This window comes from Hypanus sabinus, chromosome 2 (genome assembly GCF_030144855.1).
Source record: "Hypanus sabinus isolate sHypSab1 chromosome 2, sHypSab1.hap1, whole genome shotgun sequence".
Classification (NCBI taxonomy): domain Eukaryota; kingdom Metazoa; phylum Chordata; class Chondrichthyes; order Myliobatiformes; family Dasyatidae; genus Hypanus; species Hypanus sabinus.
Genome location: NC_082707.1, coordinates 56176670 through 56194560, shown reverse-complemented (window position 1 = coordinate 56194560; position 17891 = coordinate 56176670). Strand labels below are relative to the sequence as shown.

Genomic DNA, 17891 nt, shown 5'->3' with positions numbered 1-17891 from the left:
TCATTGTTGTCAAAATTCTGCAATACCTTACATAACTGTTGTGGTGCAAAATTTCAAGGAGAAAGCTGAAACTACAGATTTGCAATAAGCTGGCCCTACCAATATTATAAAGACTTGGAATAATTCCTAACAAATACAAAGCAAAATTAAAACTTAAACAGTGCAAATAAAACACTGAGTATTTAGTTAATTGTTAATTTAATTTTATAGTGCCCAAACCATTTGTCTCAAATAATTTCATACCAGTTATTGAAGAAAGGCTGTTGACCAATTTAACTTTCTGTTAAATATTCCTTCATGGAATTAAATGTGCATCACAAGAAATTCCTCCACATTACACTTCACACATGCACTCAGTGGCCACTTTATTAGGGACCTCCTGCGCCTGATAAAGTAGCCGCAGAGTGGATGTTCGTGGTCTTCTGCTGCTGCGGCCCATCCATGTCAAAGTTTGATGCAGTGTGTGTTCAGAGATGCTCTTCCACACACCACTGTCGTAACACATGGTTATTTGAGTTGCTGTCACATTACTATAAATCTGGCCATTCTCTTCTGACCTCTCTCATTAACAATGCGTTTTTGCCCACAGAAATGCTGCTCACTGGATGTTTTTTTTTGTTTATCACACCATTCTCCATAAACTCTAGACCAGGGGTTCCCAACCTTTTTTTTATGATATAGACCCCTACTATTAACTGAGGGGTCTGTGGACCCCAGGTTGGCTCTAGAGATTGTTATGTGTGAAAATCACAGGAGATCAGCAGATTCTGAGATACTCAAACCGCCTGCCTGGCACCAAAACTTATTTCACTTGGATCACATTTCTTCCTCATTCTAATGCTTGGTCTTAACAACAAGTGGAACCTCTTGACCGTGAATGCATGCTTTTATGTATCGAATTGCTGGCATATGATTGGCTGATTAGGTATCTATATTAACTGGTGTATAGGTGTATCTAATAAAATAGGCACTGAGTGTACTGTAGACCCAGTTAGAGAAAACAACCTCACCTTACAGAAAAACAATGCATAAAAGAATTTAGGTCATAATTATTGTGGTCACAGCTTTGAGTATTAGTTGGTCTTTGGTTATGTCACTTGGCAGATTTTGAGGTCATATTTCTTAGCAAACTATTCCATTGTACTGTTAAAGGGTATGCTGCATCATCAGATGTAAAGAAAAGCCCAATATGAGGGCTAAATAAAAACAAGACAAGAAGCAGAGACAAGAACATATTCTCTCAGGCTGTTTTACCATCATGGCTGATCCTGTACTTCAATTTCACTGTCCTCCCCATCCCTATTTAGCTTGATTTAACTTATCTTTACAGATCTATTGATCTCAGCCACAAGCAGTCTGCAGGAGGAACTCAGCAGGTCAAGCACTAACTGCGAAAGGAATGAAGTTGCCAACGTGTACACTTGCCCACTCTATCTACATTCAGTGACCACTTTATTAGGTACACCTATATATCTGATCATTAGTGCAAGTATCTAATCAAGCCAAGCACGTGCCAGCAACTCAACATATAAAAGCATGCAGACATGGTCAAGAGGTTCAGTTATTGTTCTGACCAAACATCAGAATGGGGAAGATACATGATCTAAGTGACTTTGACTGTGGAATAATTGTTGATGTGAGACAGAGTGGATTGAGTATTTTCAGAAACTGACCTTGTGAGATTTTCATGCACAACAGTGTCTAACGTTTACAGAGAATGTGCAAAAAGAAAGGGAGTCCGTGCGGGCAGCGGAGCAGGAGCAAGGAGTGCTCAAGGTCGACAGACGACTGGAGATTGGAAACTCAGCCGTTGTAGGTAGGCCAAGACCGTCGGACCTACCTGGACAATACCTGAGGAGGAAGGTGAAACTGCGCAGGCACGGGTGATGTCAGCGGCGAGCGCGGGGTTTAAAAAAGAGGCCCACTTTCAGGAGCAGGCAGCGGAGTGTGTGGGAGCAGAGTGCTGGGCTTTGGCTCAGCGGGCTTCAGCGCAAGAGGACTTCGGTGAGAGGAAATCGGTGAGCCTGAGTACGTGCTTGCTGAGGTAAAAAAAGGGAAGGTCAGTAGGTACTTTTCTCATTTATTCTGACTAATCTGGGATCAGGTATTGGGGAAGACAGTTAGAGCAGTGGTGTGCTCCGTATGCGGTATTGTGGGAGGTCAGGGTCAACACAGTTGTCCCTGATGACCACACCTGCAAAAGGTGCATCCAGCTGCAGCTCCTATTAGACCGAGTTAGGGAATTGGAGCAGGAGCTGGATGAACTACGGATCATTCGGGAGTCAGAGGCAGAGATAGACAAGAGTTATCGGGAGGTAGTCACATCGAAAAGACAGGAGATAGGCAAATGGGTGACAGTCAAGAGAGGCAGGGGGAGCAGACAGAGAGAGCAGAGCACCCCTGTGGCCGTTCCCATCAACAATAAGTATACCGTTTTAGATACTGTTGGTGGGGATGACCTACCAGGAACAAGTTGCAGTGGTCCTGTCTCTGGCACTGAGGTTGGACCCTCGAGTAGGAAGGGGAGGAGGGAAGAGAAGAGAGCGGTAGTGATAGGGGATTCTATAGTCAGGGGGGCAGATAGGAGATTTTGTAGGGAAGATCGGGAGTCTCAGATGGTATGTTGCCTCCCTGGTGCCGAGGTCCGGGACATCTCAGATGCTGCCCGCATCGAGAGGGAGGGCAAGAACCCAGATGTTGTGGTCCATGTAGGGACCAACAACGTGGGTAGGATGAGTGAGAGGGTCCTGCGTAGGGAGTTCAGGGAGTTAGGTGCGAAGCTGAAGGGCAGGACCTCCAGGGTAACAATCTCAGGATTGCTACCTGTGCCACGTGCGAGTGAGGCAAGGAACAGAAAGATTATTCAGATTAATATGTGGCTGAGAGGATGGTGCAGGAGGGAGGGCTTCAGGTTTGTAGATAATTGGGCTTTGTTCCAAGGAAGGTGGGATCTGTTCTGAAGGGACGGTTTACACCTGAACTGGAGCGGTACTAACATTCTTGTAGGGAAGTTTGCTAATGCTGCTCGGGGGGGGGGGGGGTTTAAACTAAATTTGCAGGGGGCAGGGATCCAGAATGTGAGAGAGGATAGAGAGATGAAGAATAAAGGACAGGTGGGGACTACACGGTTCCGGAATATTAAGTGTGTAGTAGAGAAAGGTGAGGCGGAACAAAGTGATAAGGAGGACACATGTACAGAGGGATGGTCTGACAGGACATGGAGTTAAATGTGTTGAAAGAATAAGTAAATTTAGGAAGGACAACAAAATTCTAGGGGTGTATAGCCCGATGGGAGTTCGGGGAGCTGGGTTAAGCACAATAGGCAGTGATTTAAACAGAGAGAGGAGAAATGGGCTAAAAATTCTATATCTGAATGCACGAAGTGTCAGAAATAAGGCAAATGAGCTTGAAGCTCAGGTGCGAATGGGTAACTATGATGTTGTTGGGATAACAGAGACATGGCTGCAGGGAGATCAGACCTGGGAAATGAATGTACAAGGGTACACATGCTATCGTAGGGACAGAAATGTGGGCAGAGGGGGTGGGGTGGCCCTGTTGGTGAGGAAAGAGATTCAGTCCTTTGCAAGGGGGGGACATAGGATCAGGAGAAGTAGAGTCTGTGTGGATGGAACTGAGGAACAGTAAGAACAAAAAGACCCTAATGGGTGTTGTCAACAGGCCCCCAAACAGTAGCATAGATATCGGGTGCAAGTTGAATAGTGACTTAACACTGGCATGTGGCAAAGGTAATGTCGCAGTAGTTATGGGGGATTTCAACATGCAGGTGAACTGGGAGAATCAGGTTGGTGCTGGACCCCAGGATAGGGAGATGTAGAGTGCCTAAGGGATGCATTCTTGGAACAGCTTGTACGAGAGCCGACTAGGGACAAGACTATTCTGGATTCAGTGTTGTGTAATGAACAGGATTTGATAAGTGATCTTGAAGTAAAGGAGCCATTAGGAGGTAGTGACCATAATATGACAAGTTTTTATCTGCAATTTGAGAAGGATAAGGGCAGATCTGAGCTGTCAGTGTTGCAGTTGAACAAAGCAGACTATGGAGCCATGAGGGAGGAGCTAGCCAAAGTTAAAAGGACGGATATCTTAGCAGAAAAGACAGTGGAACAGCAATGGCAGGTATTCTTGGGAATAATGCACAAGGTGCAAAATCAGTTCATCCCCCGGAGAAGGAAGAATTCAAAGGGGGAAAAGGGGCCACAGTGGTTGACAAAGGAAGTCAGAGATGGCATAGCATTAAACAAAAAGAAGTATGACAGAGCTAAGGTGAGTGGGAAGACAGATGATTGGGAAATTTTTAAGGAACAACAGAACTTAACTAAAAAGGCAATACGGGGAAAAAAAATGAGGTATGAATGCAAGCTAGCCAGGAATATAAAGGAGGATAGCAAAAGCTTTTTTAGGTGTGAAGAGAAAAAAGATAGTTAAGAACAATGTTGCACCCTTGAAGAATGAATTGGGTGAAATTGTTATGGGAAACAGAGAAAAGGCAGAAGAATTTAATAAGTACTTTAGACCTGTCTTCACTAGGGAAGACACAAGCAATCTCCCAGATGTATGGTTGGGCCAAGGACATAGTGTAACAGAGGAAATGAAACAGATTGACATTAGGAAGGAAACTGTGATGAGTAGACTGATGGGACTGAAGGCTAACAAATCCCCAGGTCCAGATGGTCTGCATCCTAGGGTAATAAAGGAGGTGGCTCTGGAAATTGTGGATGCATTGGTAATCATTTTCCAATGTTCCTTAGATTCAGGATTAGTTTCTGAGGATTGGAGAATGGCTAATGTTATCCCACTTTTTAAGAAAGGAAGGAGGGAGAAAACAGAGAACTATTGTCCTGTCAGCCTAACATCAGTAGTGGGGAAGATGCTAGAGTCCATTATTAAAGATTAAATAGTGGCATATCTAGATAGCAGTGATAGGATTGGGCCGAGCCAGCATGGATTTACCAAGGGCAAATCATGCTTGACTAACCTATTGGAGTTTTTCAAGGATGTAACCAGGAAGTTAGACAAGGGAGATCCAGTGGATGTTGTGTACCTCGATTTTCAGAAGGCATTTGATGAGGTCCCACATAGGAGATTGGTGGGTAAAATCAGAGCTCATGGCATTGGGGGGAAGATATTGACATGGATAGAAAACTGGCTGGCAGACAGAAAGCAAAGGGTAGCGGTGAATGGGTGTTTCTCGGAATGGCAGGTGGTGACTAGTGGGGTGCCACAGGGCTCAGTATTGGGACCACAGCTGTTTACGATTTACATCGATGATTTAGATGAAAGCCTTGAGAATATCATCAGCAAGTTTGCTGATGATACTAAGCTGGGTGGCAGTGTGACATGTGATGAGGATGTTAGGAGAATTCAGGGTGACTTGGATAGGCTGGGTGAGTGGGCAGATACTTGGCAGATGACATTTAATGTGAATAAGTGTGAAGTTATCCACTTTGGGAGTAAGAACAGGAAGGCAGATTATTATCTGAATGGTGTAGAGTTAGGTAAGGGAGAAATACAAAGAGATCTAGCAGTCCTTGTTCATCAGTCACTGAAGGTGAATGAGCAAGTGCAGCAGGCAGTGAAGAAGGTTAATGGAATGTTGGCCTTTATTACTAAGGGAATTGAGTACAAGAGCAAGGAAATTCTTTTGCCTTTGTACAGAGCCCTGGTGAGACCACACCTGGAGTATTGTGTACAGTTTTGGTCTCCAGGGTTAAGGAAGGACATCTTGGCTGTAGAGGAAGTGCAGCGTAGATTCATGAGGTTAATTCCTGGGATGTCCAGACTGTCTTACACAGAGAGGTTAGAGAGACTGGGCTTGTACACGATGGAATTAAGGAGATTGAGAGGGGATCTGATTGCAACATATAAGATTATTAAGGGACTGGACAAGATAGAGGCAGGAAATAGGTTCCATATGCTGGGAGTGTCCAGTACCAGAGGGTATGGTTTAAGAATAAGGGGTAGGTCATTTAGGACAGAGTTAAGGAAAAACTTCTTCTCACAGAGAGTTGTGGGGGTGTGGAATGCACTGCCTCAGAAGGCAGTGGAGGCCAATTCTCTGGATGCTTTCAAGAAGGAGCTAGATAGGTATCTTATGGATAGGGGAATCAAGGGATATGGGGACAAGGCAGGAACCGGTATTGATAGTAGATGATCAGCCATGATCTCAGAATGGCGGTGCAGGCTTGAAGGGCCGAATGGTCTACTTCTGCACCTATTGTCTATAAATCCAGTGAGCAACAGTTCTGTGGCTGAAAAACACCTTGTTAATGAGAGCAGTCAGAGGAGAACGGCCAGACTGGTTCAAGCTGACAGGAAGGTGACAGTAACTCAAATAACCACATGTTGCAAGTGGTGTGCAGAAGAGCATCTCTGAACACACAACATGTTGAACTTTGAATTGGATGGGCTACAGCAGTAGAAAACCACACTGGGTTCTACTCCAATACCTAATGAAGGGTCACTAAGTGGATGTCCTTTTGTAAAACCTTTACTCCCCACAGCTCAATTTTCAACCTGCATCAGCAGCAAACGTGCAGATACTACAGCCTGTAATTAAACAATAGATTTTAAATGTTCAGGAATCAGTACACATTCCTGTAGTACACAAGAGCCAATCAGAAAGTAAATCACAGAGTGAAGTGTTAGGCAGTAACTTGGTATTTCCATCAGTAACTGATAGATATATCGACAAATAATATGTTGCATCTATTAACAAAAAAGTCTGAACTTGCTGTAAATTGTCAGTTTGGAAACCGTGTGTTAGTTTCTGCATCATCTGCTACTGACACATTGAAAACCCAGGTCTCATATCTTGAATTTATTGGAGGAAAATGCAGGAATACTTTAAAACATATTGGTTAAAAACATGGGAAAAAGACACCAATCCATTGTTTAAGGAAGCAAAAAAGATTACTTTGGCAATAATCATTAATTCCCTCCTCCCCACAAAAGCAGAAGCTGCATTTCACAGGTGCTCCTGAGCTGAGGGGCATTGGTTTTGTGATTTCCACATTATACCCCCAGCCCAACTATATATCAAAGTTAAATGTCTGGCTGCCTGAAAATCATTTCAAAATCAAACTGAATACACATTTATCCAATCTCAGCCTGCACGGAGAACGTAAAGCTCTGTTTTACTTATAGTAACTTGACATTGAAGTAAATCATGAGTTGACACTAGAATGGAAAATATGCCCACCAAACCAAAAGGAAAATGTGCATTTTTCTGTGACAGACAGATCTGCTCTGTCTTATCTGAAAACAAGGGATACAACACTTAAATGGTCACATACTACTGAGGAGAGTAGCAGGAGCATGGTCTAATATTCAGTGCTGCAAATATTCATGTGAGCTTATCAGACTGGGGAGGACTCCAAGCCAAACTGAAATGCCAGGAAATGAAACTTCCTTCAACCAGCATCTTGATAGCAAATATACAGAGCTACACAGGTGACAGCAAAGCTTCGCTCCCTGACAGGCTCAGTGCCTTGTATGCTCACTTCAACTGACAAAACATGGAGGCACCTTCATGAACTCCCACAGCCCATGATCACCCTGTGATTTCAGTCTCTGAGGCCAACGTGAGTATTCTTCAGGAGGGCGAAGCCACGGAAAGCATCCGGCCCAAACGGAGTAACTAACCAAGTACTAAAGACCTGTGCCAATCACCTGGCTGGAGTGTTCACTGAGATCTTTAACCTCTCACTGTGGCAGTCTGAGGTACTCTACTGCTTCAAGCAGGCTTCAATTAAACAGGTGCCCAAAAAGAAAGTGACAAACTGCATCAAAGATTTTCATATTGTAGCACTTACATCCATTGTGATGAAGTGCTTTGAGGGGTTGGTGATGAAACATATCAACTCTTGCCTGAGAAGTAACTTGGATCTGCTCCAAATTGTGTACCATCACAACAGGTCGACTACAGATGCCATTTCACTCACTTAACCCCGGAAAATCTGTACAGTGAAGATGCATACATCAAGATGCTCTTCATTGACTACAGCTCAACATTCAACACTGCTACCCCCTCAAAACTAACCAATAAGCTCCAATACCTCAGCCTCAATATGTCCTGGTGCAACTGGATCCTTCATTTTGTCTCGTCAACCTTGGTCAGTTCAGATTGGCAACAACATCTCCTCCACAATATCTATCAGCACAGATGCACCACAAAGCTGTGTGCTTAGCTCCCTTCTCTACTCATTTTACACCTATGACTGTGAGGCTCCAATGCCATATTTAAGTTTGCTGATGACACCACCATCATTGAGCAAATCAGTATATAGGAGAGAGGTTGAAAATCTGATGGAGTTGTGCCACAATAACAAACTCCCACTTAAGGTCAACAAGACCATCGGAACCGATTATTGACTTCAGGAGTAGGAAGCCAGAGGTCCATAAGTCAGTCCTCATCAGGAGATCAGAGGTGGAGAGAGTCAGCAACTCTAAGTTCCTTGGTTTTGTCATTTCAGAGGACCTGGCATGGGTCCAGCACGAGAAGTGTCATTATAAAGAAAACAAGGCAGCATCAGTACTTCCTTGGGAGTTTTTGAAGGTTCAGCATGTCATCTAAAACTGACAAGGTCCCACAGATATGTGGTGGCCAGTATATTGGCTGAATGCATCAGAGCCTGATGTGGAAATGCCAATGTCGTTGAAGGGGAAAGCCTTTCAGAAGTAGTGGATATGGATCAATCCATCACAGGTGAAGCTCTCTCAACCATTGATCATATCACAGTCACAGTCACAGGAAAGCAACATCAAAGACGCCCAGCACCCAGGCCATGCTCACTCTCACTGCTGCCCTCAGGAAGAAGGAGCCTCAGAACTCACAGCAGCAGGCTCAGGAACAGTTACTACCCTGCAGCCATCGAGCTCCTGAGCTCGAGAGGACACAGCCAGCAATATACTCTCCATCACACGTCTACAGAAGTTTTAACTACCATGCCAAATCTTCGCAAACTCCTAAGGAAGTAGTGGCACAGCGTGCTTTTTTTGAAATTACGCTAAAGTGCTGGGTCCAAGACAGATCCTTTGAATTTATAACACTGAGGCATTTAAGTTGCTGACCATCTCCACCTCTGATTCCCCAATGGGGACTGGTTCATGGATGTCTGGCTTCCTCCTCCTGAAGTCAATAATCAGCTCCTTGATCTGGCGGACACTGAGGTTGTTGTTGTGGCATTACTCAGCCAGGTTTTCAATCTCCCTCCTATGTGCTGATTCATCACCACCTTTGATTTAGCCAAAGACAGTGGTGTCATCACCAAACTTTCAAGGTGCACTTAAAGAAATAAGGACCTTGGGTCCTAGGCAGTTGGTTGCTTCATGCCTGCAAAGCATTAAAATTAAGAATGCTAGAGTGGAGGACTGTTGACATTTTGTGGAACTATGTGAACTTAGTAACTATAGAGAAGCAAGGTTTTGAAGGTGAAGTCAACTTTTCTATTTTAGGATTGTTTCAAGCTGCAGAATTTTGAATAATGTAGGAGGGTAGGCAAGAGTATATTGAAGTAGTTAAGCTTAAAGGCAACAATGGATGAGAGTTTCTATTGTAGATAATTAAAACAGAAAGCACTAAAGAAATGTGAATACGTGATCATAGTGATTGTGCAGAAATATGATTGGATACTTATCTCTGTATCAAACATGATCTGAAATTGCAAATGGCTCAAGTTCCAATTGCTCAAGACTTCCCGCAACTGCAGAACCTCTCATGTTTAAGTTCCAATTATTGCCAGAAGGCAGATGGAGTGGATGGGTAGGAAATGGAGTTTTTGATAGGACCGAGGATGACTACTTTGGTCTTCTCAGTTACTTATTCTCCATAGTTTGTATTTCCATATGAAAGATGAGGAGGAGGCCATTTGTTCATCTCGTCCCTGCTGCCATACAGAGCAATCCCATTAACTAATGTCTATTTAGAGGTAGTCATGATGGTAGGGGAGAAGAACTGAGTGTCATCAGCGTATATGATTAATCAAGTTACACATTTTATTTGCAATTTTTGCTGGTGTAAGGGGGTTGTATTCTGTTGATTGTGCTCATCATTCGGCTACTTATTTATACTCAGTGAATCATCACTTGCTGACCATCAAGTACCAATTTAAATTAACACCTTTTGACAGAACTTGGTCCATAGCCTTCTATGTGTTGGCGTTTCAAGTGCTCCTCCAGATACTACTTAAATGCGGTAAAAGTATCTGCAACCACCACCCCCTCAGGAAATACATACCAGATTCAATTCACCTTCCCAGTGAGGAAATAAATTCCTCCTCCCATTCCCTCTAAACCTCCTTCCCTGTATTCTAATTCCCCATACTCTAGTTTGAGGTTTTCACTGCCACTGGTACAGGTGAAGTTTCCTATTATTTCTCCACTCTGCGGTAGTTTTATCAGGGAGATTAATATGCAAGGAGTCAGCTTGGTAGTTTGGATTTAGAATTCCTAAATCAGACCTGCCATTCATTATGATCATGGCTGATTTATGCTGGTCTCAACTCTCTTTCATGCCAACCCCCTGCAACCTTAATTCTTGTTCTTTCAAAGTATTTATCTATTTCTACTTAAATATATTTAGATCATAAGACATAGGAGCAGAATTAGGCCACTCAGCCCACTGAGTCTGCTCCGCCATTCCACCATGGCTGATTCCAGATCCCACTCAATCCCAAACACCTGCCTTCGCGCCATATCCTTTGATGGCCTGACCGATCAGGAAACGATCAACTTCCACTTTAAATATCCCCATGAACATGGCCACCACTGCAGTCTGTGGCAGAGCATTCCACACAGATTCACTACACTCTAGTTAAAAAAATTCTTCTTTATCTCTGTTCTAGAAAGTTGCCCTCAATTTTGCGACTATGCCCTCTCGTTCTGGATACCCCCATTATAGGAAACATCCGCTCCACATCCACCTTATACAGTCCTTCAACATTCGGTATCAATGAGATCCCCCCTGCATTCTTCTAAATTGCAGTGGGTACAGGCCCAAAGCTGCCAAATGCTCCTCATATGTCAACCCTTTCATTCCCGGAATCATCCTCATGAACCTCCTCTGGACTCTCTCCAATGACAACAAATCCTTTCTGAGACATGGGACCCAAAACTGTTGAAATTACTCCAAGTGTGGCCTGATTAGTGTCCTATAAAGCATCAGCATTATCTCCTTACTTTTATATTCTATTCCCCTTGAAATAAATGCCAACATTGCATTTGCCTTCTTTACCACAGACTCAACCTGTAAATCAACCTTGTGAGAGTCCTGCACCTCCAATGTTTGAACCTTCTCCCCATTTAGATAATACTCTGCACTATCGTTCCTTTTACCAAAATGCATTATCATATATTTCCCAACTCTGCATTCCATCTGCCATTCTTCCAATTGGTCTAAATCCTCCTGCAATCACATTGCTTCCTCAGCGCTACCTACCCCTCCACCTATCTTCATATCATCCACAAACTTTGCCATTTAAACCATCAATTCCAATATGTAAGTGATTGACAATCAATGTGAAAAGTGGCAGTCCCAATACTGACCCCTGAGGAACACCACAAGTAACAAGCAGCCAACCAGGAAAGGCCCCCTTTATTCCCACTCGCTACATCCTGTCAGTCGGCCATTCCTCTGGCCATGCTAGTATCTTTCATGTAATACCATAGGATTTTATCTTTTTAAGCAGCCGCAAGTGTGGTACCTTATCAAATGCCTTCTGAAAATCCAAAAAAAATGACATCCACTCCCTCTCCTTTGTCCACCCTGCTTGTTACTTCCTCAAATAACTCCCTTTGTAGAAACCATGCTGACTTTGACTTATTTTATCGTTAGTCTCCATGTACCCAGGAAACATCTTTAATAATATACTCCAACACTTGCCCAACTACTGAAGTTAGGCTAACTGGCCCATAATTTCCTTTCTTTTGTTTTCCTCCCTTTTTAAAGAGGGGAATGACATTTGCAGTTTTCTAGTCCTCCAGGATCATGTCAGAATCAAGTGATTCTTGAAAAATCATGACCATTGCATCTGTTATCTCTTCAGTGACCTCTCTCAGGACTCTGGGATGTAGCCCATCTGGTCCAGGTGACTTACCCACCTTCAGACCTTTGAGTTTACCAGACACTTTTTCCTTTGTAGAAGCAATGGCACTCACTCCTGCTCCCGGGCTCTCACAGACCTCTGGCACACTGCTAGTGTCTTCCACAGTGAAGACTCATGAAAGGTACTCATTTTCATTTGCTATTTCTTTGTCCCCCATTACTACCACATTAGCATTGATTTCCAGTGGTCCAATATCAACACTCTTTTACTCTTTATATAACTGAAAAACTTTATCCTGCTTTATATTATTGGCTAGTTTGTCCTCATATTTCATCTTTTCCATTCTTTTAGCTGCCTTTTGTTAGATTTTAAAAGCTTCCAAATCATCCAACTTCCTATTCACTTTTGCTACCTAATGTGCCCTTTCCTTGGCTTTTAAGCAGTCCTTAATTTCCCTTGTCAGTCACGGTTGCCTACCCCACCATTTGAGAACTACTTCTGTGGGACATATCTATCCTGCGCCTTGTGAACTATTCCAGAAACTTCAGCCACCTCTGACTTCTGATGATCTGACTGCCAATTTCCTCATGTAACAGCAGAGCTTAGGGTGACGGCATTTTACAGTGACTCCTTTGCTTGCATCTTAGGAAACAACTCTATTTCTATCTTTAATATCTCTAATTTTTACCTTTTCAGGGTTCTCTTGAAGACCCTGACCTGGAGGACATGCCAACTTCAGTTCTTTGTGGAAATGGGACCCATTCTCAGGGCCTCACGACCGGCCACTTTTCAATATGCCAAGGACCCGTCCTGGAAGACTAGCGCGCCTTCAGGGTGCCGGATTTTCGTGGCTCTGGAGGTGGGCGGAGTCAAGGTCAGTGCCTCTACCAGATGTGTCATGGGAGTACATGGAAGATCGAAAGCAGCGAGCTGGCTGCTGGCTACGTGCCCAGAGATCCAAGTTCTTTGGGCACAGAGCTTGGAAAAAGCGACGTAACGGACTTTTAACACCATAAATCGGCGAGTTATTTTGTCATGTCTCCCCTCTCACTGTGAAACAGGGACACCTCTTTATCCCTTATTAGGGAGAGAGAGAGCCTGTGCTATGTCAAATTACTGGGTGAATGAGTAGTTTTTGGGGTACTGCAAGTCTGTGTCCTTACCGATGCTTTGCTGCATGCTTGAGTGCTCGATGGAGGGTGCAGATGATTTTTAGCTGGTGAGGAAGGGGAGCTGGTGGGGGAGGGAAGCTGGGGGGGGCTATTTAACTGTCATTCATTCTTTGGGGCACTCCTCTGTTTTCACAGATGTTTGTGAAGAAAAAGAATTTCAGGATGTATATTTTTTACATTTCTCCGACATTAAATGTACCTATTGAAACCTATTGAAGAAAATTCCAAGGATTCACTATTCTCTCAAGAGAGAAAATTTTACACAACTCAGTTTTAAGTGATTGGCCACTTATTTTCTCACTGTGTTCCCTAGTTTGTGACCTTCCCACTATTGAAAATATCTCAACATCTGTTTCATCAAGTTCTTGTATATCTGAATAAGGTCCTTCCTCATTTTTCTAAACTCCAAAGAATTCCAGATCCAAAATGTCTGGCTTCCCGTCCCAGGAATTTGTTAGCCCTGTAAATCTCCTTTGGATTGCATCTAGTATTACTACATTCTTTTCTAGACAAGTGGACTAAACTGTGCACTGTATTCCCGGTGTGATGTCATCAACACCAGTGTAACAATAACAAAGCCTTTTTAAGAAATGCCAAGATACTTGCTGCCTTAACTACTTGTTTGTTCTGCTTGCTATCTTTGTGAATCATGTACTGAAAAATCAGTGCGAAGTTCACTTACTGCCAATTTGGACGATAATCTGCCGTTGTTCCTATCTACACAGATCCCATTTGTTTGCATTAGATCTGTAGACTTATATGCCTTGGGTTGTCAAGTGCCTGTCTAGATGTCTCTTAAATGTGATTGTATATATCTCCACCACCTTCTCTGGTAGTACATTCCTGATATCATCTAATATAAAAACTCGTGGAGTACAATAAATTTCCAGGTGCCTGTATGAATGCAATTTTTCTTTTTGTAACATGCTTAAGAAGCTAAATTTGCTGCTTCGTGCTCATCCATAGAAGTTGCTGATCCTTTCATTGACAGACGAAGCAGATTTAATGAGTGGTGGTAATGGTGCCAATGATCTGGAAGACATTCTGGTTTGTGATGCGGATGCTCCTCCTGTGCTCCCAGAGGTGCTAAGTCTATTATTTTTCATTGCTTCTGTCCATGATACCCCAGGAATTACATACATACTTAGATCATACTCTATGAATTCATCTATTTTTGGAAATTTTTTTGGATTCTCATTAAGAATATTCTTAAAACTCTGCTGAAGGTGCCTCTCAATATATTATATCCAACTTTGCCCTAATAAGTCTAACCTGTTGCTCCTAACTATGGTATGTGGAGCTATGCAAGGAAAGAAATTTTGACTGTGACAGCAAACTCCCAAAACTCATTAAGCACCATATGCTGAGATTTCTTAATTCTGTACATGTTTCTCACTATTAATGCAGAGTAAACATGCCTTGCATATCAAAGTATTCATCTGCTTCAGCTGAGGAACCACATTTTTATCTTGCCTGCCACATTATTTAATTAATTATTTTGACATTTAAAATAGATAGATATTATTGATGAGGCAGTTACAATCTTACACGAACTGCACCCTGTTCTTCTAACTACCGCTATTTTTAATTTGAATTTGGTGTATTTTACGTGCTTGGATATATACGCTCAAACTAAAAGTGGAAGTAGTTAAAAGAGTGGGGTGGCATTGCAGCATAGCCGCTAGCATAACACTTACAGCACCAGTGATTGGAAGATTGGGGTTCAATTCCCACTGCTGTTATATGTCCTCTCCGTGACTGTGTGGGTTTCCCCTGCTGCTCCAGTTTCCTCCCACATTCCAAAGATGTATAGATTATATTTAGTAAGTTGTGGGCATGCTAAGTTAGTGCCAGAAGTGTAGCCACACTTGTGGGCTGCCCCCAGCACATCCTTGGACTTTACTGGACATTGACACAAGCAACGTATTTGAGGAAACCATGAGCCCATCCTCAACGTGAGATCAGAGGTGGAGAGGGACAGCAACCCTTTCATGTCCTCGATATCTATTGCCTATTTATTTATTATTATTATTATTATTATTGTTACTTCTTTTTCTATTTTTTATTTGCACAATTTGTTGTCTTTTGCACACTGATTGTTCTTCCACCCTGTTAGGTGCAATCTTTCATTGATTCTATTATGCTCCTTGGATTTACTGAGTATGTCCACATGAATCTCAGGACTGTATATGGTGACATACATCTAGTTTGCTAATAAATTTACCTTGTACTTCATAAAGGTCCCTTCAGCAACCTCAATCTGGCTCAGTTTCACATTATGTTTAATAACTCTCCGTTGAAGTGACTGGAGAAAATTTATGCAATTAAAAGCTCAATACAAATAAAATATTGTTGTCATTCAAGTCATTGGCTAAATAATAAAGAAGAGGATGTCTGAACAGGAGTCCAGGATTCAAAGAACAATGATGTTAGAGCTTAAAGAAATTATATAAATTTATCATGCTAGAACTCTCCAGATAGCAGTTACTGCAATAGCTTCTGGTGATGTGTACTTGTCCCAATTTTTTTGATAACCTGCTTTTGAATCTATCTTGTCTGAGAGGGTGCGTTTCATACACGTCGTCCTTTCCCTAGAGGACAGCACACTCGCCTTCAGACACTTTAATAGGATAACTGCATAAAGATAAGATTTAAATCACTGAACTACACTAACTTCCCACCAGACTTGTGGTCATTTTGTTAAGCAATTTAGACTGAAGATCCCAGTATGCTTCTAATGTGCTTTTCTCTCTTTGTGGGATGCATCAATTCAGGCTTTCACCTCTGGATACTCGCTGCTAACGTCGGATCTAAAAAAACTTAAACACCTCATGTCACTCAACAAAATATTGATTGTATTTATACTAAAGCAAAACAAATGAAATGTTGGCTTTAAAGATTCATTGTATAACCAAAATTATGTTTAGAGTTAAAGACCTCAAGGAACATAAAAACAAGGTGTAATTTTCACATGTACACTTCAACACTATTGTGAAATAATTATTAGAATAATTAAAACAGTTAAAAAAAACATTTAGTTGACATTTAATCCCTAATCTCTGACTAAGCACATTAAACTTTAACATTATTGTTTTCACTGAACATTACTTTAGAACCAAGTAAGGGTGTTTATTCTTTGAATGAGAAAGACAAGTAATTGAATTTCACATTTAATGACAAAGAACATTTCATACAAAAGCAAATTGCAGCAGCTGCTGAGAATACTTCACATGAAGTCTACAAGCAGCCATCCGCTTTTTGTGGCAAGTACAGCCATAATTAATTCTCCAAAGTTCTGAATCTGTTTAACATCACATTAAAACACATAATCATTACTGTATTACAATTAACCTCGTCCCTTCTCTAAAAAACTTGGAAGCTTATAACTAATTTACTACAAACTCACGCCTTACTCTCTTAGAGCCATTATAATTCCACTTGAATGTTATTACATCTCAGTTTGAATTATCATCATTTCTACTCAGGTTTGAAATCGTTTTGCTGAAGCAGTGGAATAAATTGCTCAGCTACCAATAAAACGCGAACACATCTCTCATACCTGTATTTCATCCCCGTCTGCTTTGCCGTGGATTCCTTCAAAGACATGTGGTTTTGGGGTATGAAGTGTCCCAGACTTCGGGCAATGATAGCAACCGTCCTGAATTTCGCACGGGCCCCATTGCCTAATTTCGGGCTGCTGGAGTTCTGCTTGTGCCTCTCCTCGTTATTCCGCGCCTTCAAATTGTGATCGGTGCAAGCAATAGAGACTTGCATTGTTTGGTTAATGGAGCCCGAATCAAAAAGCTAACCTGAAATGAACAAGCCCTGCCAACACTTGCACACACGGCTACTGTGGGTTTAATCCAGAGAGCTGTCAGCGGAACATTGCATCACAGGTACTTTGATGCTCTTCGGGTCCGAGGAATGGTGCAAGTCAACAATTGACCAGGGAAAACATGCAAGGCTCTTTACACATTCAGCTAAACTCCCCCAATTACAGTCTCGTCTTTTTCGTCAAACCTGCAGTGATTTAACTCTTTGGTGAAGGAAAACTCGGCACTTTGATGGTCTGCAGTATAGATTTCCCAGCGACCTGCCTGTCCTGCCAGCAGTTTTACATCGTGTTAGTGAGCCCCGCCTACAGTTACGCCAACAACCCCACCCCCGTGTCTAGTTCACATTTTCTCGCCGCACCAGTGGGTTGCACGAGTTCTCGCCGTGCTCCTAACTCAGCGTCAATGCTGAGCTGACACGTTTCGCGGCACTCAAAAATTCGCAACCTGCTTACTCAAAGGAAGATACAACAGCAGCCTATCGGAATTTGCAGGCATGTTGATCTGCCTTCTATTAACTGGGGCCTCGGGCACTGTCAAACTATCGTTTTATAGCTGTTGTACAGCAAGATGTCTTGACAGAGTGCATTATTGTCGCAAACTGAATAAAAGGACAGGAGTTGCCTTGGACGCATTGTGCCCTTGTTGGTACTTAACGCAATGCCCTGTGCATTTTCAGCGGAGGCGCAGCACTCACTGCGGCGGCTGTGGGGAATCTCCGTGCAGGGTGAGGTTAAACAATCTCAGTGCCGGGCCGTTCAGCGGTCTCGACTGGAAGCATCTCACAGTCTTCTGTTTTTGTTTTCTCCTTCCTATATTGAATC

The 17891-nt window shown here is 42.6% G+C and overlaps 1 protein-coding gene across 1 annotated transcript in view; it reads right to left on the bottom strand.

Annotated features, from left to right (window-relative positions):
- The window catches only part of kcnab1a (potassium voltage-gated channel subfamily A regulatory beta subunit 1a), a 213576-nt gene extending 196359 nt beyond the window's left edge, over window positions 1-17217 (bottom strand). Inside the window, exon 1 of the mRNA XM_059946445.1 lies at window positions 16794-17217. Coding sequence (XP_059802428.1) covers window positions 16794-17008 — 215 coding nt within the window. The 5' untranslated portion in view covers window positions 17009-17217. The remainder of the gene's footprint in view (window positions 1-16793) is intronic.
- Between the last annotated feature and the right edge of the window lie 674 nt (window positions 17218-17891).